General features: G+C 30.5%; 1 protein-coding gene across 1 annotated transcript in view; it reads left to right on the top strand.

The window, feature by feature from the left end:
* Nucleotides 1-5,149, top strand: part of LOC113395257 (uncharacterized) — a 44,448-nt gene extending 39,299 nt beyond the window's left edge. The window contains exons 3-6 of the mRNA XM_026632828.2: nt 1,461-1,575; nt 1,776-1,933; nt 2,152-2,300; nt 2,379-5,149. Of these exons, the coding sequence (XP_026488613.1) occupies nt 1,461-1,575; nt 1,776-1,933; nt 2,152-2,300; nt 2,379-4,127 (2,171 nt within the window). The 3' untranslated portion in view covers nt 4,128-5,149. The remainder of the gene's footprint in view (nt 1-1,460; nt 1,576-1,775; nt 1,934-2,151; nt 2,301-2,378) is intronic.
* Nucleotides 5,150-22,691: the final 17,542 nt, after the last annotated feature.

The raw sequence follows: 22,691 nt of genomic DNA, 5'->3' as shown, positions 1-22,691 counted from the left end.
CACTAATTGTGCTATTATTATAATATTAGCGATAACTTACATAAACCATATATAATCAATAATAAGGTCTTTTAAAAGTAATATCGATTATCCATCCACGAGGAAATAGTTTGAAGTGCAAACTTCTATAAAACATCTAAGATTTGGCTCAGTTCGTTTTGTATTTTGTAAGAAAATTTTAAAAGAACACGACGCACTCCTCTGGATAAAAATATGAAGCGAGGCGTAATATGCGAAAACAATTATATTAAAATAAAACGTGGAATTATTTAATATAAATGAGCTTATATTCTGTTAACGGTCACATTGTCATCATTTTCTTTTCTTCGTATCAACGTAAATCTCATTATACTCGAATAAATTGGGACAAGAATAAAAAATACGCTTTCTTATTAATGTCGCAAGAGTCTTAAGGAAATTGACAGTATCTTCACTGTATTATTATTAAACGCTTAATATTTTCTTCATAATTGTAATAAAAGGTTTATTTTTAACTTTAACAATCATATTTATAGTTTCTTTTAAATAGTTTTCTCTTATAAAAGTAAATATTTTTAAGCTCTGAATGTTATTAGCTCGATATGTGGACAGTTAAATTGCCTAACAAAATATTGACTTGGTTGCGGTCCAAACTTTTATTGGTTGCCAGTCCCATGGGTCGTTGCCAATCCTTGGCAAGATTCCAATTGACGTTATGTATACGCCGTCGTTGGTAATACAAAAACAAAACATATAATTTGTTAAAAAATAAAATAAATTTTATTTTACTTTTCAAGTAAGTAAATGTTAAGCAAATATTAGCATATTATAGTTATCTATGCTGCATGCATGCATAACTTTAACATACTAATATTATACTTTATTGCATTCTTAATTAATTAAACGCACTGGGTATAGAAACGCCAAGTTAATCTGTCGTCATCAGTGACATTTTCACATCTAACAATTGTATGGTAGATCCAAATATAAAAATAAAACATAAGTACCTACACTTGATCTTTATTAATGTGACACAAAATTCCTTTTATTGGGGGCCGATTTCCAATTATAAATAATTGATTACTCTAATTGATCTGCCAATCAGTTCGGTTATATGTCTCTGTTCAATATTAATTGCAAATCATTAGGAAGAAATAAATAAAAATATATTTGTTCGTGTGACGTACCTATTTGCACACAAGATGGTTCATTAATTATTTTTATTTTCGTTTGTATTTAAATACTCAATATTAACATGAATACCTTTTTTTCTGTCTGAAATAAAAACTCTTTATTTTTAAATCAACATATTTCGCCAAACATTTGACAAAATATGCCAGATTACATTTGTATTACAATTAACTAAAACATTCTATGGGCAGTTATTATATCAGGTTTTATTTATCAATAAAAATAATACGTTTAATGTTCAAGGTGTCCATAAACTATTTATATTTACTTATTTTTAACTTGTTCGCCAGTGGATACGACAGCACAGTACGACGCGGTGCGGGCATATCTCAAGGAACTGGATATTTCTAGTGCTGTGTGGGTCGGCCTTATCCGCAGCAATCCAGATGGCGACTTTACTTGGACGTACGTAATAATTGGAAAATATTAGTTATAATTTTTTAATGTCTTTGCTGTTGTTTAGTTTGACTAAGCAATTTATGACAATCTGTTTGCGATCAAATGATAAATAAACATATATTTTTTGTCAATCAGTTTATACAATATTATATAATGTTGTCACCTAAAAATATTTTATGTAAGTGTGTATGTAATTATGTCACCAGAGATTATCGTGGTTTAAGCGGTGATGGCTACTGGAGCTCTGCACCGGATGCCCGTTCTGCTCCGCTATGTGCCGCTGCTGACCCAGCTGCTGACTACCGCTGGGAGGCAAGGGCTTGTGGTGGCCCTTCTGTGGCCTCGTTCATTTGCGAACTCCCAGGTAAAGGAATAAAGTAATTTTTGATTAAAATATAAGTTGGGCTTTAAAGTTTTATTATGTAAATAAACAACGCTACATTATCATTTCAATTTTTACAAATAAATATACAGACGCAATATAGATATAGTAATGCAATTTAATCGTGATTTAACTAAGTACTTCACTTATTTAAAGATGTGTCTCTGAACCTATTGAAAAAAACTTATTATTCTCAATAGTTCCACAATGGGCACTTGGAAATGAAGGTTGTATGGTGAGAGCTTTGCCGGCTTTGACAGCCCTATATTTACCTGAAAGCGCAGCGGTACAGCTCACTGCGGATTGCGGTCTAGCTGGCGTGAAACGCGTTCAATGTACTGGAAACATGGTATGACACTATGAGACGGTTTTAAAAAAGATTTTAAACTGTATTACGGACTATTTTTAAAATCTATTTATTTTACAGAAACGTGAGGATCTCCTAAGTGAGTTATCTTGTACTGAAGATGAACAAACATCTACTTCTTCAGTTGTGACATCATCGACTATGTCCTATCAAACCTCAACCGATTCCGCATTTTCTGATCAAGAAACTAATAATGAAGCTAGTACAGAAGAAAGTAGTACAACTGAACATGAAGATGATATCAATCAATCTAGTACTAAGTTGTTCACTAAAACGTTTGTAATTTCTAGCACTGTAGACACATGGACCCAGAAACAAGAAATACCCATCACTAATTATAGAGTTCCATTAGATAAAAGCATCAACTTAGACATTATAGATAACAATAATCTGTTAAATAATGATATTCCAAAATTAGCCAATAATGATGAATTCTTCACTAACGAGGAGACTGAGAAGTTAGAAGATGAAAAGAACATGCAACATAAAAAACTACACGATGAACTTGCACGCCTCGGTAACTTTGAAACAATATTTAGCCAACCCACTGATCATTTTGTACCGCCTTTAGTTATGGCAAAAGCTAAAATTAGTGACGATATGACAGCTTTGTCAATTGAAGAAAAATTAGCACAACAGTTTGCTGAACGACAATTTATAGGACATGATAACATACAAAATGATAATGTAGATATTAAAAACGACACCAAAGAAAGTTCTTCAACAGACACTCTAGATAAATTATACATAACGGAGAATCCATTAACAAATATCATGTCTTCCACTAGAGTTAATGATAATGTAAGTAATACAAAAAATGTCCTACCAAAAAAATATAATAATAAATACGACTATACTAAAGGGAAATCTTTAAAGTACCGAATCCCTACTAAATCTACAGAATATTCGTCACCATCATACAAAGATAAGTCAGACGCAACGTACTCAACAAATACACCGTTGAAAACATTTGAACCAAAATTTCATGCTAATAATTACCGGGTACCGGAAGAAGATTCATCTCTTGAACTTACTGTAATTATAAAAGAACCTGTATTGAATGGTAAAAACAAAGATACACAAACGAATTATTCCATTTTGGACATTGGCGAATTTGAAAAGAAAAATTCGACGAAAAATGAAACAGAACACAAATTAGCGTACACTGTAACAACGGACCATCAAGTTATAATAAGTGATGAAGTTATCAAAATTGAAATAATAAATGAGAAAAAAAACAATCATTCTAATATAGATATCACGGTGTATGAAATTACAACAAAAGTTCCGACTTATAAAGATGACATTGAAACTAACAAAAGTGAAATTTTAAAACAGTCTAACCAACCTACAACGACACAGCCTAATGACTTAACGTTTAACAAAACTTCTACTCTTTCCTCTGTAAATGATTTAATTACCGCTTCTATTCGTCCCACTGAACGGAATTTAACTTCATCTGATATAATATCCCAATCTACTGAAGCGACCTTAATAACAGTTACTAATGATTTAAGTACCGATTTGGATACGAACAATTTGACGTTTGATTTTAAGAACCAAAATATATCTGAAGACATATTTAAGGCACTCAACATTTCAACTAATGAAAACGACGATGGAGGCAATGATGCTGAATTTATTGAGCATTTAGAGAAGAATGACACAGATGTAACATCCGAGATTGATGATTTTCAGTCGCCGTTATTATCCGGCGCAAGTGAACCTTTACATAAGCCTATAAGGTCTAGGCGACCGCAAACACAGAATCGAGCAAATAAATTTAACCCATTTCGAATTTTAGGTTAGAAATTTTACACAACATTCCTGTATTTTAACTGCCATACAAGGAAATTCTAATAATAAAAAATATAAATGACTGAACCAAAGTAAAACATCTACCTAGCAAGTATTTCACTTTCACAATAATATTGTGATGGCACTGTGCACTTAGCTGATTCTCATATTATATAATCAGTGGTTTATAGTAGATTTATCATGATTCATTACAATTTTTTCAAAGTAAATTTGCACTGCATGTTTCCATACTATAATTAATATATTTTTAATATCACTGACATTATAATATCATCAATATGTATTAAATAAAGTAGTCAATTCATATGCTTCAAAAAAGGCATATCTAAGTCATCGTTATAAATGGATTTCGATACGTTGCGATCGGATTTTTAGAAATTGCCCTTCAAAGCAAAGATTGAAATAATTTTAGTCTTTTATCTATTCTGAAACACATATCTTATGAAACTTTATGTTAAATTTTTGAAGCGAAGACAAATAATATTTCGCCTGCAATTTGTTTTCACAGATTAAAATCATATTTTGGTTAAAATTTTATCTTTTGAAAAGATGCATAAAGGCATCCTTTTGTATTCTTAAATATACTTTTTACAAATAATGTTATCTAAAGGTTTAGATACGTAGAACATCAACACAATTAGTAGTAAATAAGTAATATTCATAGTTAAAATTACTGTTATTAAGAAAATGAAAATTCATGAATCATATCATTCTAGAATAAGTCTTAAATGTTTTATAAAGATACTCTAAGTAATAAATTATAAATTAATTAATAGCACAGTGAATGGAAGAACTTCAACACAGGCGATAAAAAGAAATAATTACCAGTTTTGTATTACGCTAAGCGTACTTGTAAACATCTATTAAGCGGGAATGAATTGAAATAAAAATAAAATAAATTCTATGGAAAGCACAAACTGTGTGAATGTCTAATGATATTCCGTTTATAAATTATATTTATCACTTATGTAGAATATAGATTAATGATTTTATAAATAAAGATTTAGACAAATTACTTTACTTTCATTTATTTCGATTGTATTTGAACTGGAATTACATAAGCATATAAAAAATATAAAGCAAATTTTACAAAGTGACAGCCACGGTGGACGTGGTTTTCATGAATAGTCGCAACTTTTGAAACATTTGCCGTTGTCAATATTTGTTGAACACTTCAGCGCCAGCTCTCTCAACTTCGCGCTGGTCTCAAGTTCTATTCAATTTTCTTCAGAATTTGTTTCCACACTTTACTTAAAATTTTTACTCAATTTATAACCAACATGCAAAATATTTAGTCAAGTTATTTAATATCGTATATAACGTATATATTAAAATATTTTTACTGAAAAAGTTTGAATTTACAATTTTCCAAGAGCACAAATATTATAATAAAAATATAATTAATATATTTCGCCTACTTGTGATTAAAAGTCTATTCAAAAGTTTTTTATTTATTCAATCCTCACAACACGCTAACGGTTAATAAAATTAGGGTAACAGTTAAAAAATGTATTGCTCTTCATGAAAATACTTGTCTTATGATATTTTCTAAATATTTGACTTAAATTTAAGAGCACGATGATAAGGTGTCACCTTTGCCTATAGACTGGCACTGCAAGATGTACAAATGTATTATTATTTTTTACCGTAAACTTATAGTCAAAAATAGTATCTAAGGTGTTATCTCCTTGTGGCTTTTATTACACGAGTTTATTAACATTGTCCTCTCCAACCGGAATGTTTGACAGGCCTACTCTGAGCTCCAAAGATAGAGCATTCGGATTAAGACATATCAAGTATTTTTAACAATTATTAATTGAACATAGACTTTGTATTCGCAATTACTAAAAAAGTACCGATTGATTTTCCTATTTTTATTACAATATTGTAAATTAAGAGTTTAAATGATTTGGGACGTACATATCAAATTCAATATTTTGAGGTAGACTTGTTTTAAAATTTAGTTTAATGAAAATGTACAGATAATTTTATGCAAAGAAAAATAAAAACACACGGTAGGTTCTAATAAAGACTGTGACAATGTAGTCTTTATTTTTAAACTATTTTAATTTCAGACAATGTTTTTTTTTTAAATAATATTTAATTCCATTGACATACAACAATTCCATTTTTTTGGACTAGTAACGATAAAATTGTTTGAGATCGTCGATGTGCTTAAATTGCCTTTATTACAAATATTCATTATCTAGGTATGTACATTAAGTACCAATATTTTAAAAAACTATTCGTGGTAGAAGATATTTTATTTTAATATAAATGTAGTGAAACCGTATCCATCGTAAGGTACATTAAATTTCATCTTGATAATTAGGATGTTGACTGGTCTGATCCGTCCGTCTGTCGTAAAAAGTAACTATAAAAAATGAAATAAACCGAGTCGTCCATTTTCATTAAGGGCTGGCAACTTTTTTGTTGTTTTAACGTACTAGCTCTAAATATCATTCTATTTTTTCCTTTCTAAATGGTTTATTGCAAAAGTAAAATATTTTAAAACGATTCAAAAATGCAATGCCATTTCTCGCGAACACGTCGACGAAAACCGGAACAAACTTGTGTCTGAAATCTAGTCATTGTTAAACAAAGTCTCGGACTGAAGCCGACTAAACCTAGTCCAATTCAACCCCAAATAGACAGAAATTTGCGCCTTAACGACTAAAAAGTCACCATTTGTCGTATCTCTACGATCTGAGAATATTCCCATGGCTGCCACAGCGAGGGTCGAATTATCGAAACCCTTTCCAATTTGTTGATCCTTTGGCTTTGCGTAGAGATGTTGGATTACTATGCATCTTTTATCGCAGTTTAACGGTAATGTTCTGAGGAATTGTTTGCATTAATCCCGCCTGCTTAATTTCACCTTCGGACATGAAGTAAGAATTCATCCGCATTACCTATATGTCCGTAAATCCACAACAGTGCGATTTTTAAGACAATTTCTACTTCGTAGAGCCATTCTGTGAACCCATCTTCCGCTGGCGATGTTACCAAACCAAATTACAAAAAAAGAGCCTTTACATTTCTTAAAGGCCGGTACCGTCCCTGCAATACCCCCGGTTTTGCAGATATCCATGGGTGGTGGTAGTCCATCAGGTGAGCCTCCTGCTCGTTCGCTAACAAATATAACATAAAAATGCAATTTCTAGCCATTTTAACAATAAGTATATATTTTTAGTTTTATTGAAATATGTATTAATTAACATAAAAAATACAGTATGTTTCATAATAAAAAAACTTTTTGTAATTTTCAAATTAGATAAAAAATAATATTACCACAGCCTCATAAAAATTACAGTTTCTTTTTTTTTTTTTCAAATCAATATAAAAAAAGTAACAACCCTATCCAAGATTAAATTAAAGGCATTTTCGTATCTTCATAAATTTGATGAAGGATCTGCGAGAAATGGCCTTTTTTAACCTCCTTTTTTCGATACATACTTTGATGAAATATTAACGTTATATTTATAAAATGAAAAAATATATTTCTAAAAGTAAGCATTTATTTTTTGTTATCACTGAATTATTTTTCAATGAATTTCATGGAATCATTCATGTTTGTAAATACAGCATTCTACAATTTTGTTCAATATGCTTCAATAATTATCCTCAAAATAAGATTATTCTTTCAAATTTTTAACTCCTCGCAAAATAGAAAACTTTTTAACGACGTTTTGCATACCTGCACTAAGATTAAATATTAAAAATGAAAACTATAGCCTGTACTTCTTCACTTGATAGCAGCACGTTGTGCTAACCCATCGGGGTCTACACTGGGTATACCCACTCAACACATATTATACTTCCAAACAGTGATACTTAGTATTTTTGGATTGCTTTTGATGGGTAGTGATCCAGTTTAATTATAGTATAGGACCAAGGAACATATCATCTTAAGTACCAAGGTTATTGGCGCATTGCATAGAGTCAGTAACTCTTTTGTGGGGCAATATATACTGTTCTACAACAGAATCCCAGACAGCGTTAAGGAACGCTTGTGTGCGAAAGGTTATTATACAATTAGTGAGTTTATGATTGATAGCACACCTTGGGAATGAAACGATCGCCTCCTGGCTATTTCTATTCATATTCAATATATGTATTTAATAAAATTGACAAAAGAAAGACCCGCTGAGTTTCTTTCGCCTGTTTTTCTCAGGTTTAAGTGTATTGCTTCCATATTGAATAAAGGAATTTTAGTTTGAGTTTGAGTTTAATTGGCGATGTAAGGGATGGTTAATGTTTCTCATAGTGCCAATATCTTTGGGCGATGACGAAATACTATCAGGTGGTTATTCTGCCAGTCTCCCTCCCTATTTTACAAAAATACAGCTACGGGCGGCGATCGATTAAAGTTATTGCAATTACCGTTATTGGAATTATACGGGTTAGCCGACGTTCAATTTTAAGACTTTAAAGCATAAGTAGCTGAAATGTTGAACTCTTAATAATTGATGAACGTTCAACCATAGTTTCAGTCTGGTTTTGATCACTAGACTGAATTTACGAGATATCTAGACACTGACCGCAACTTGAAGCTCCGCTTGTTGTATTACCTATCTCGCATTCTAAGATTCAAAAGCCAATTTAAAGTTATTTTTAAACGAGTGTTATCTGAATGAACGAAATATTTAGATAATTAAGTTTTTAAATTTATTTTATAGACGGGTTTTAAATATTTTTTAAACGTTAAAATCTAATAAATATTCATTGTCAAGACTGTTTTAGTAGCGGACTGGAGCTGGACAGTAAGCAATGTTAGAATCTCGAGTTTTGAACAGCACATAAAGAAATTATTCCTCTCAGTTGTAGGATGGACGTCCCATCGGAATATGTTAATAAAGTCTACGTTTACTCTCATATACCGGTGGAAAGTATTTTCGCCCTGGGCTGGGCAGACAAAGGGTACAGGAGAGATTATTTAGAGCAACATTAATCGTTTTATAATATTTTATACATCATTGTTTACTTATGTAATAAAATAATTTAACAAAAAAAAGTGGCTGAGTGAGGTTGAGGGCAGTTTCTGAAGATGATTGAATACATGTACACACATGTACAACTTTAGAAACTGCATGTAGGTGTGATGTACACGCATAGAAAACAAAAGGTAGAAGGTAAGATTATTGACATTACTGTATAAATACACGATTGTGTGCAGGATATTAATAACCGCGGGATTGTTTCTGTCACTCAGTCACATTCTATTTCTATATTATATATAAATTAAACTTATTATTGAGGCATGATGTTATCAGGGGATAAAATGTTTAAAAAAATAAGAAGCTGAGCTCTCTGTTAGTTATTTAGCTTTATGAAAAACTAGCCGAATCCGTGGTTTTACCACGAAATTTATATGACTTTCTAACACAAAACCCATTTTACCCCCATACATACATTGTTTGATTCCCCATATAAACTTTTAGCTCCCTTTTCATACTGTAATAATAACTAAGGGATAATATCCAGAAACGCTTAAATTCGAATCAACTCATTTTTAATCGGTATCCCAAAAATAAAATTTCATATTTCTAACTTAAAAATTAACGGACTTCCATACAAACGTTCAACCCCTATTTTACCCCTTTAGGGGTAGAATTTCCAAAATTCGCTCCTTAGTGGGTGTCATGATATGTTACTTTATAAGTGTACATATAAGTTTTATGGTTCTAGTTCTAAAAATAACAATACTTTCAACAACTTACACCATCCCCCTTTTCAACCCTTTACAGCACTTTTTTCCGAATAAAAAGTAGCCTATGTCCTTTCTCAGGCTCTAGACTATTTGTGTACCAAATTTAATTTAAATCGGTCCAGTAGTTTTGGCGTGAAAGCGAGACAGACAGACAGACAGACAGAGTTACTTTCGCATTTATAATATTAAATATAGTATAGAAGTATGGATGATATAAAAATCAGACATTTTATTTAATCAAACTAACCAAATGGAGAAATATACATAAAAATGTCTTCTTTTGTCTTTCAGACGTCAATCCTTCATCCCGTGGCTTTCCAAATTCTTATAATTCCTATACATTGGTGCAAAAAGATTACTTTAAACGAAACGAAATTTTATCAATATATAACTTATCTTGTTTCCGTTGATGTTCAATTTCATATAAACTCGTTCAATATGTTTATCGTTATCTGACAGCGATCTGCGACATCATTAAATATTAATCGAAACTATAACGACACATTACTAATAATAATGTGTGTATATTTAATACTTAAAATTATTAAAACTAATAATAATGTTATTTATAGGACGCGATTTAGTCATGCGACTGTCTTAAAGATGTTCTTATACAACTGTTTTTATACAATTTATTTAAATTTTATACAACATTACAAAATAAAGTTTCATTTCGAGGACCGTTAATTTTGATCAAAAGAATTTTTATTTGTATCATAATCTTTTTTCGTAATACAAAAGATATTTACATTGACTCTAATAAATATATTTAGATCGAAAATGAAAATGTCTTTTAAATTTCCGTTTTGATATAAATAAAAACAAAAATATATGTTTACAGTGTTTTAGCTTAAGATGCAAAAAAAAAATTATAAATAATTTTCAACTATTTTCTAGTATCGTTAGTATAATTACCGTTACTATGTAAGATTGGTTTTGACTTGAAGTGCGAATGATACATCTTTCGTTAAATTATAGAACTACTCAAATATTCAGCTAAGCTACATTAGAGTGCATTACTCTCGAGAATGTCAAACGTACTATAACACTATGGGGAATACACGATCCCCATCATAACACTAACATCTACATACAATTAAATTACGTAGACAGTGTCAATAATAATATGTCAAAATTAATAACTATTTAAATAAGATTTTTATTTAAATTATAATGATAAGACACATAAAATATTATTATTGAATAATTTATAGTGTATTTTTTATACTATACAATAGATAACTAGTTTTACTTTGACCCCATATATGTGTATTCAAATTTACGCAAATAAATAAAGGGGTGGTATGTTTGCGTAACGCACAGAATTGTAATTATTTTTCTATTTACTGTACGGGACTTGTTCGCTCCCCAACCTCGTACCGCACCAAACGTGCTTGCCCCCGGGCTTTATTTAGCCATAGTTTTATACGCACTTCAAAAGCCTCGACGTGGATATATTATTTTTGGTAGCGGAAAAACTACGGAATAATAATGAAAAAAAAATCGTAATTAGCTTGATATTGAAAAAGCTATAAAAAGGTGATGATGCTAGAAACATTAAATATGTGCAGTTCGGGTAAAAATAATTCTTAAAGATGAGTTTTATTAAGCATGTCGATAAAAAGGGAATTTGAGTATTAGATATCATCATATATCAAGAAAACAATAATGCTGATTCGATATCCTTCGACAACATTATCATAAGTAATATGATACTATCGGAACATCTAATGACATGATAATAATAATACATTTTTCATATTGCTTAGTTAATTATTTTATTTAATATTCTTAAACGCTAAGGTTTAAAATTTCATCCTAAACTTAAGAAACTTACTATTGTTTTATTAATTCTATTAAAAAAATAAGTATTTCAAGTAGAAGTAAAATTTGTAATTTTGATCTGACTCATGTTTTTGTTAAAAAGATAGAGATTATTATGTTTGTAAATGTATGCAAAATTAAAAAAATAATATACTTGAATATTATATCTGTTCTATGAGGTACGAGAAGCGATTACCCGTACAGTGACCAATTTTGAAAAATGCCTATAAATATTTCTCTAATAGAACGCCATGTGACGCCAGCTTTGTATGCTCAAGAGTGTAACCTACTGTTCAGTTCATAAAAATAATTCCAGCGTTGAATTTCCATGTCCTTAAGGACCTTTGGAGTTAAGAGCAGATACGGGAAAATAGAAACCATAACGCATGTTCGGCTTTCTTAATACGGATAATATATAACTCGTAACACACTCAATGTAAATTCTCTTCTATCATATATATATATATATCGCTGTGAATATGTTAATTTGATATTTGTTGTCAAATATATTTAACGAATTCATTTAACCTTTAATAACAAGAAAGTACACAAATTAATTGAATTCGGTTTAAATATATAAAAGCACCGTTAACGTTAAGAAAACTGAAAGCAATTTAAATTATTTATTGAATACCTTAATTCGTCATACAGTGTAAAGGTTCAGGCTCAAAGAGTAGTTCAAAGCTATCGCACCTTCTAACTCTATAAAATTAACCACTTTGGTAGAATATATAAAATAACAGGAAGATCGTGAGGCGCCTCACCCGCCATCGACCGTAAGCTCCGACCGTAGTCTTGTGAGTCATTCGCTTAAAGACTGGAGAGGGTTTATATTAATAGTACATAAGCATTCCGAAAACCAATAAAAACACACTGCGGTGCTAACGTAGCCATGATTTTATTATAAAAAATAAGATCTAAGGTCCATATTATAACATAGCGTAGCGCTCAAACATACCGAACAAGTATTCTATCTTATTATAATAGAATAATATTTAAAAATATAAAGCGTTATAAACAAGCTTCTGTTCAGAGAGAGGATATTGTTTAAGTAAGTAGTTCAACCCGGTGAAGTAGTAAATCCTTTATTCATTTATATTTATTGGCTATGCACATCCTCACATTTTATTCTCGTAACTTTGACGTCTACTTAACATATTTATAAAAACTATTTTTTATAAATAATAGACAGTGTATTAAAAATGAAAAAAAATCTAAAACCTGTCTCTCGTCGATTATAAGCTGAAAATATTTACAATCTTCACATAAATATAAAACTATGAAAAAAAAATTAAAGTCTTGGCACAGAATTTAAACAGGAGTGTTTAAAGTATCATTAGTTTAAACACTCCTGTGCCTTTTATGATACCAAGTCATACCAACACGTTTAATTAACACATTTTAATTATTTTTTATTTGTTTAATGTTAATTTTCGTATTTTGTTGTATATTGTGATATTATTTCTATGATTCATATAGCCATCAGTTGTTGGGTACAAAAAATAACCTACGTCCTTCCTTGGGGTTCAAACTTGCTTTATAGCAAATTTCATGAAATTCGGTTCAGTGGCTTGACCGTTAAGGGTAACAGACGGACATGACAGATTTATGATATTATTACTAAGACCGGTTATAAAGCAGAACAATCATAAAAAATCATCCTCATAATTAACGGTTTATAATTAATTTACTACGTCTAATTTATAAATAAAAACATATGCGATATTTTGAAATTTACATATGAAAAGCTATGACTTTGAAAAGAAACTTTTTGAATTTGATTATATTTTCAATAAATATTAAATAGGTATAACTGAAACGGTTATTTATATAAACTAATCAAAAATGAAAAAAGTCTCGAAGTTTCGGGACTTTAACTCTGAAGACTGAAAATTTCGAGACTTGCCAAACTCTAGTAAACCTTTAGTCTATAACTTGAGACGAGCTTAATTAAGGGTATATATAAAAAATGAAGTTAGGCATATTTGAAACCTTTGTTCAGAGTTTCTCAATACGCTGTTCAGTGTTTACGGGCAGTTACTATTTCGAACAGCCTTATAACAATATTACATTAACATAATATCTGCATTATACATTACATTACCATCAGTCGATTACTGAATATCCAGTGGGTCGAATAGTATGGAACAACGCGTATTATGCAAATAGATGAGGTCACCTGCTACCTCGGGAGATTGCACTAATAATTACATACTGCATTTATGTTTAGAAATTTTAGACATTGAAATCAATACTAATAAATCATTTTCCCCGACTGGCTATCGACGCACTGCTAAAACTGCTGGATCAAGGTGGGTAAAATTTGAAATATACGAGTAAGTCTTTTTTATAAGTTATGCATCAGCTAAGAAATATTTTTTTGGAAAATCCAACATTAAGAGTGAAGGAAAATGGGAAGACTTTTACCTGTCAGGACAAACTTTTAGTTAGTGATATTTAACGGTTTTAATTGAAGGGTTTTTATTTTGAAAATTGTTGGAGTTGGAGTGACCGTAATATACGGCTGTGCGTAATAAATTATGGTTGAGCAGTATTTGAAAACCAACTGATCAGTTTTAATTCTTGCCCTTTGATACACGCACACACGCATCGGGATGTTTAATTATCTGTGAATAAAATCAATTGTTTCCACTTAACAACACATAATGCAGTTTAATACATATAAGATTAACAAAATATAAAGCTGTTATTGTAGCAAAACACCAAATCATCATATGTATGGAATGATGTCATTGACTGATTTCAGGACAAGTGAACTTTTTATTCCCTTACTCGGCAAATGCAAAACGATCAAAAAGACGTTCAGGCGCAGTACAAGGCCTTAACGTGCTCTCCGAGAAACCGGAGTGTAAACAATGTTGTTTCCAGGTTGCTACTGAGATTTCTATTTATTCTCTTTATTTACATAAGATATTAACAGGTTAAGATGAATAGACGCCTATCTCGCCAATATGTCATCCTTTAGCGGGGTTCACAACACAACATTTTAAAGATCTTGTGAGTGCCTCTGCCTTTGACGCTGACAGACCTTATTAGGTGATATAACTAGTCTATGTAATTTTATTCTGTCTGATAATGTGGTTTCATCCTTTTTTACCACATCTTTATTGTGCACAGTCGTGCACAATAAAGGTGTGGTAGTCGTCTGTGCCTTTACGAATCATCCAAATATGCGTATCTTATTCAAAATTATGTTTTTGTCCGATTTGCCATTGAAACACTTGGACCTTGGAATAGTAATGCAAAAATCTTCATTAAAAGTACAACACCTCTCTCCACTGGGAGGGCTGTTTTTTTTCCAGAGGATCGGAATTGTGATTCAACGGGAAAATGCTGCTAGTATTCTTGCCACCATTCCACGCGGTCAAAATTTATACAGTAACTATTTTTAAATCATATTTGTATATAACATATACTTAGTATTGTTGTGTTCCTGTTTGAAAGGTGCGTTAGTTAGTATTTGAACATAAGATTCGTCTACCGATTACATAAAAAAACATGTACAAACTCCTTCACATTTTTCGTGTAATCAAATCAAAATTCCAAACATTCAATACAGTAATATGTATATTATGGTCGAAAAACATTTTCCAAAAACTCCTTCTCAATAAATAAAATATAAATTCCTTTTAACTTACTGTCATTAAGTAATTTTATTAATCGAATAATGTCAAAAATGTTACATTTAGCGTCATACAATTTATTTATTTATTTATGACGTCGTCTCAAATTACTGTCTGAAATAAATTCGCCTTTTTTATTATTATACAAATAAGGATATTTTTACTGATATTGTTAGAATAGGAAAGCTCATTTGTATTTTCAAGACTTAAGCCAAATATTCTCAGTCTGTTTTAGTTTTATTTCAGTAAATGGTGGACCTGAACAAGAAATTATTTGTACTGGAACTTTGATGATGGCATAGTAAAGTATTTCAAATGATATAGTTTTCTTAATAAATACTTTACTCGCTTATTGATCAACCCACAGCACATACAAACGATTAACAATATTTTCAACACAGTGTATCTGAGGAGCCTTTCCTATGGTAATAATTATTACATTACAATTCTGTGAAACTAACTTTATAAGCATAGTATGTATTGCTTGTTTTAACATTACGAATACTATTTTAATGACATATTGAATTATTTTACATGTAATCGAAAAAATCAAAGACTAGAATTATAGAATGTAGTCTATACTATTTCAAAAAATAATCTCATTTTTGCGAGTAGACCCATTTGTTAAGGTTTTTTGATATGCCTCATATGCTTCTAGAAGGTATATTTCCTACTCAATATTTACATTTAACTCTAAATGTTGGTATACGAGTAGATTAGCTCCCTTGGCAAGGAATCGATTCATGAATGGAAATTAGTACAACAGATCCAATAATTGAATTAACTTGCTTTACATTATATGATATAGTGTGATACAACGAATAGATAGTAATTTTTATATAATTTTATTTTTTATTTTAGCCCAGCGATAGTCGTCATGATTTATACAGTTGCTATTTTAAGAATTACTAGACAACTTCGACCGTAATCATTACTGAAATGTTGAGGACATTTTGTTTGAATTCGTATGTTTTGATATTTTTTCTACTTTACAATTTTTTTATAACACCCCATTCTCCTATCCCTTTCCTTTTTTTTTAATCTATACTTATTATATGTCATATTTTCTTTATATGTTGTATTTTTTTATTTTATTTTATTAACGTATTATAATGTAATACGTAACTAAATTTCAAGCAAATGGCTGACGTTTCACTGTTACTCAAATAGTTACCGAAGAATTTGTGAACTTTGAAATTCGAATTTGTGGTTTAATATAATTCAACAGATTTAGACCGGACTTGTAACTAAGTGACCCTAACAACTGGGGTTCCAAATAATTTTCATTCGAGTATATCTACGTTAATAAATCATTTATTTCGAAGAACTCCTATCAATCTTTTGTTACTGGAAATAATCGTATTCACGATTTTTCCGTAAATTTATCAATATTGTTATGTGTGGGCAATGTTTATTGCATTTTTTAAATCTAAATGGTTAATTAGTAAAATAAGAAAAATATTATAAAGCAATTCAATAAGTTGTTAAAACATACAACTATTTCAATTTTCAATCAATATCTTACGAATAGTTCGCGTCGACCCGGTAAAGTTACCGTAAAAGCCGCAGCACCAACTCAATTTTCCAACAGATAACTTTTTAAGAAAACCCTTCTTCGAGAAATCGTAAACTAGTTGAATAAGTTTCTACGTCTGCTATCAATTCATGAACAAAGTTAGGCTTAAAAAGTAATACGATGAACTGAAGAAACATTCAGGAACATAATTTATTGTTCCTAATATTGTAAACTACTACTTTAAGGAGTTTAACATAATTTAACATAAACCGACCGTTTGATTACATAATCACGAACATATGTGTCATCTGAGATAAGAATATTTTTTTCAGTATTCCTAGTAAATTAATAATAACAGTCTTATGAAATCATATAAAAAATATCCATAAACAAAAACCTTAAACTTTTTTAGTGATCGACCAAGCTATTAATGTTTACCGAAACTAATATTTTCCAATAAAATTTATAATTTAATCCGGTTTCAGTGGAGTTTACCAAATAAAAATTATTCTCGAATGTATATTACAAAAGTCGTTGCCCGCAGCTCCGTTCGTTAAAACTTGATAGCCTAGTTCATACATAACATAAAACATAACATTAACAGCCTGTAAATTTCCCACTGCTGGGCTAAGGCCTACTCTCCCTTCGAGGAGAAGGTTTGGAGCATATTCCACCACGCTGTTCCAATGCGGGTTGGTGGAATACACATGTGGCAGAATTTCGTAGAAATTAGACACATGCAGGTTTCCTCACGATGTTTTTCTTCACCGCCGAGCACGAGATGAATTATAAACACAAATTAAGCACATGAAAATTCGGTGGTGCTTGCCTGGGTTTGAACCCGCAATCATCGGTTAAGATGCACGCGTTCTAACCACACAGGCCGACAAACAGACAGACAGAGTTACTTTCGCATTTATAATATTAGTATGGATTGTTACGAATAATTAAATTGTTTTTCGGCAAGCATTCAATTACTCTATTACTTTTATTAATAATTTTCAATCAGAGTTACGATAAAAGCGGATAAATAGGCGTTGAATGGTTATGAAATTATTCGGCGAAAATGTTATTAAGCAAAGAGGCGTTGTCGTATATTTTCCGTTTTACGATCAAGCGTCGTAATGTCATAAGCTTTCATTATAAAAAAGGTACACGGAAAGCTCATAAACGTAATGTAACGGGATAAACCGTTCTTTAAACAGAGTTAGGGTTGCTTTGAACACCTGTGGCATCATAAACGTTATTTATACTGAGTTCTGTCTATTAAAAATTAAAAATAACGCGACCAGTTTTTATACACACTAGAACACTATAATACTATACTCGCTTACGACATACCTTCTTGTAAAATTATGATATCGTTTAGATGATCGTTATTTCTTTCAGCTCGGTATCTTAAATGGTTGTCTCGTTTTTTAATTACAGTAAATATGTATACTTTAAATGTTGTTCGGGCGGTGATTAGTCAAACAATTCTGTCTCTTCTTCTTTACAAAGTCAAATCAATTATACCAGAATCAGTCTTTAAATAAACTCTATTTGAGTTCAACGCGAGCTCAAAAATGAAGAAAAACGTAACCGTCATGTAGAAAATAATGAAAATTGAGGTGTAGCAACGTTGTGGAATAACAGCCTTATTTCATAAAAGTAGACGAGCCCAGCGCTGGGGCTTTTACGGGCTGTTACTTAATGTCACTTATCACGTATATATATTTTTATAAGTATATTTGGTTCGGGTTTTATGTATTACCTGTGTGATCAAATATTTATCGCACCGCCACGCTTCGGGCTATAAAATGATACTAAGGGCTAGAGGTAATGTTCAATATTAAAATAATGTATGTACATGTGGATATTATTAATACCTAACTATATTTTACCTATCGATAAGGTGAAAAGTATTGATATAAGTGTCATATTCTTTAAGACACATGATGACGTATTGACATTGAGAATTTTGGGTCCGTCAGTGCTATTCTCTAAGAACTCATTTCATGTGAAATGATGAAATTCGACTTGCGGTGATAAGCTACATTGATACGTATATCTTTAAATGTTATAATTATTATAGGTCGAATACCAATTTTCGATATTTCGTGATCGAGTTTCGCGGTGAGTTCCGATTTTTTTTCTTACAGAATACCCCATACGTACTCTTTGTCAGATATAAATAAAAACATCACATTGTTATTCACTTTAATATAGATTTTTAGATCTTAAATATTCTATATATATATATTAGACGACTAAGGTATTACTGTCATTTCTTTTTAAAAAAAATCTGTAAAAAATATAAAATAAATGATTTCATTATTATTGATTTTTCACTTCTAAGGATTATTATTGATATTTTTTTCTATATATACTATACAATACAAATATGGATAGTTTTAACGATTTGTACTATGATATTTAATGACGTATATATAAGCCACAAGGTCCTTTTTGTCCCTTAAATTATAAAGCACTTAAAATACGGAACAACACGCATTATGCAAATGACCAAATACCGACATCACCTGCTACCTCGAGACATTCCGGCCTGTGTCAAACACAAATCACTTTGCGTTAACGCTACTGGATTCCGGAGGCCATACCACAGGGCTGGCATTAAATCCATCAGGGTATTATACGATTATCGGTGGTATCCAAAGCGAGGAACGCTGATTATATTACGTTACTAACTAAGTTAAATTAATATATTGTTACAATATCGGTAGATTTTGTCTTTTTGTAGGTATAGACGAAAAATAATTATAAATATGTATCTAATTTTACAAGATAATTAACGAAATATAACTCAACAGTCAGAAATTTAGTTATATACAAATAAGTTTATTCTGTATAACATATACAGAATAGACTTGTTTTTTATAATTAAATATCAAAAACAACAATGATGTTAAAACAATTGAACAGAAAGCTTACTTTCTTTCAAATTTGACAGCTAATATTATTTAAAAAAATAATAATATACTTACATCAAAAAGCCCCTAATTGGGCTGGTTAGGTATACAAATTGTTAATGATTTATTTATTACGTCAATTTAATTAAATATATCGGATTAAAATCTGAATGTATGGTAGTGAAGTTGGGTCAGTAGTTTATTTAATATCGCTTTAACTTTATGCTAATAAAGTGCTTTACAAATAATTCAAAACTTTTAGAGTCCTAAGCTAATAGATAACAGGTTTGCTTGTAACAAAGATTGTTAATTCTTGACTTAGTAAATCACTTTAGTTTCAATGTGTAGAATAACTAACTTAGACGAGGATAAGTATAATTACATATTCCTTTGATAATAATTAATAGTATATTTTAATAGTGGCTAGGTGCCATAAGGAAGACTAGCTTCTAGCATAAATATTACATAAAATCGTTTTATGTAATTCAAAATATTACTTCAGTTAATAATAAAATATGTAATTACTAAATGTAATTTTTATAATATTTGGCGGAGTTATAGTGTAATTTACAGTTTATTACATTATTGAATTCTTTATTCGTTACCGACTATGAATTACATTATTACATTTTATCTTGAATAGAGTTTTTATAAATTAATTTCATACATGTTTAGCTTGACGGAGCCGAGATGGCCCAGTGGTTAGAACGCGTGCATCTTAACCGATGATTTCGGGTTCAAACCCAGGCAAGCACCACTGAATTTTCATGTGCTTAATTTGTGTTTATAATTCATCTCGTGCTCGGCGGTGAAGGAAAACATCGTGAGGAAACCTGCATGTGTCTAATTTCAACGAAATTCTGCCACATGTGTATTCCACCAACCAACATTGGAGCAGCGTGGTGGAATATGCTCCATACCTTCTCCTCAAAACGGGAGAGGAGGCCTTAGCCCAGCAGTGGGAAATTTACAGGCTGATTATGTTATATGTTTATTATGTTTAGCTTGACAACTTTAATAATATAATAATTCCGAATTAAATATTTGTTTTAGTACCTATATGCTTAAACTTTAATGTTCTTATATAAATTAAAAATATGTTTACATGTAGGAAAATCAACCCCGTTTAGCGTTGTACCTAAAAACTTAAAGTAAAGTAAAGCTAATTAAATGATTAATGAATAACTGATAAACAAGAATTGATAATCATTGGATCATTATCCTTACACAGTATAACGTAGGATTATTTAATTTATTTATTACTATATTATTATAATTCTATTATTAATACAACCGTGTTCGTACTTTGTTATTTGAATAAATAAATAATAATTATTATAAATATCATATGAGGATAATGTTATTAATAAAATATAAACCGCCTCTCAGTCCGTTCGTAGTCTCGTTAAGGAATTTATTGAGAGTAAGTGGTAGGAACATAACCACCCAATTACCGGTCTCGGAGTTACGAGATTAATATTATAACATTCTATGATTAAGGTCTACAGGATTGATACAAGAATGTTATATGGCATCTACATAATATTAATTGACAAACTTTGGTGTAGCCTATAAAACCTTACGATATATTTCATAAATATGTATATGTTATAATTATTTATATCTCTAAGTCACATACAAGTATAAGTAAAAAAATAAGTATAAGCTGGTGTATATTTATTTTTATTAAATTTGGACTGTTTTCTTGTGAGTTGTTAGATAAACAGTCATTTTTTAGGGTTCCGTAGCCAAAGGCAAAAAACGGAACCCTTATAGATTTGTCATGTCTGTCTGTCTGTCCGTCCGTATGTCACAGCCACTTTTTTTCCGAAACTATAATATACTGTTGAAACTTGGTAAGTAGATGTATTCTGTGAACCGCATAAAGATTTTCACACAAAAATCTAAAAAAAAACAATAAATTTTGGGGTTCCCCATACTTAGAACTGAAACTCAAAAAAATTTTTTCATCGAACCCGTACGTGTGGGGTATCTATGGATAGGTCTTCAAAAATGATAATTAGGTTTCTAATATCATTTTTTACTAAACTAAATAGTTTGCACTAGAGGCACTTTCAAAGTGGTAAAATGTGTGCCCTCCCCCCTGTAACTTGTAAAGAAAAAGAATGATAAAACTAAAAATAATATATGATATACATTACCATTCAAACTTCCACCCAAAAGTAGTTTTTTTTAATACGTCATAAATCAAAAACCGCAATTTACTTTTCATTCAATCAACTCAAATATAAAAAAAAACTTTAATTTCATAAACATAAACCTTGTTACTTGCTGCTACGGAACCTTTCATGGGCGAGTCCGACTCGCACTTAGCCGCTTTTTTTTATTTGGACTTGGAGGTTTGACTGTAATATTATGAATTGTGTTACTCTTGCGCTTGCAAATGCTTTCGTTGGACACAATTACATGGAAGCGTTTACCTTCTATGGCGAGTAAATTTTTGTTTCTTTAAATTAGAATAAACCAATATAAAAATGATACAGTGGATAAACATTTAACAAACTGTTAAATTAAACTAAACGTAGTCGAAATCGAATGTAAAACCAATATCCCAATGGAATGGTATAATGCAATGTAAATTTCAATTTGAGTAGAACCAATTATGGATGAAATTATAGCATTTGTGTGTTTAAATATTCACGAGCAACTAATCTTCTTCACAAGTAAAGTATAACTATATACGTACGATACGACGATATTATTAACTACGTGGTAGACGAGTGCTAAATAATTTGTACCAAATCAATGAAGTTGATCTGTTCTAATAAAGGACAGAATTTTTTGTAGCCAACTGGAGACTACTGAAAGTACACAAAAATTATACCATTTGATTCAGTGCGTTTCGGAGATCATAAAAGTATTATATAAGTAGATGCGCTTTATATATAGATTATTGACGGGACAAGCGTGTAATTTATACTCTTTTAAAAA

The sequence above is a fragment of the Vanessa tameamea genome, chromosome 4, assembly GCF_037043105.1.
Source record: "Vanessa tameamea isolate UH-Manoa-2023 chromosome 4, ilVanTame1 primary haplotype, whole genome shotgun sequence".
Lineage (NCBI taxonomy): Eukaryota > Metazoa > Arthropoda > Insecta > Lepidoptera > Nymphalidae > Vanessa > Vanessa tameamea.
Note: the sequence above shows the minus strand (reverse complement) of the source record. Positions and strands in the feature narration are given on the sequence as shown.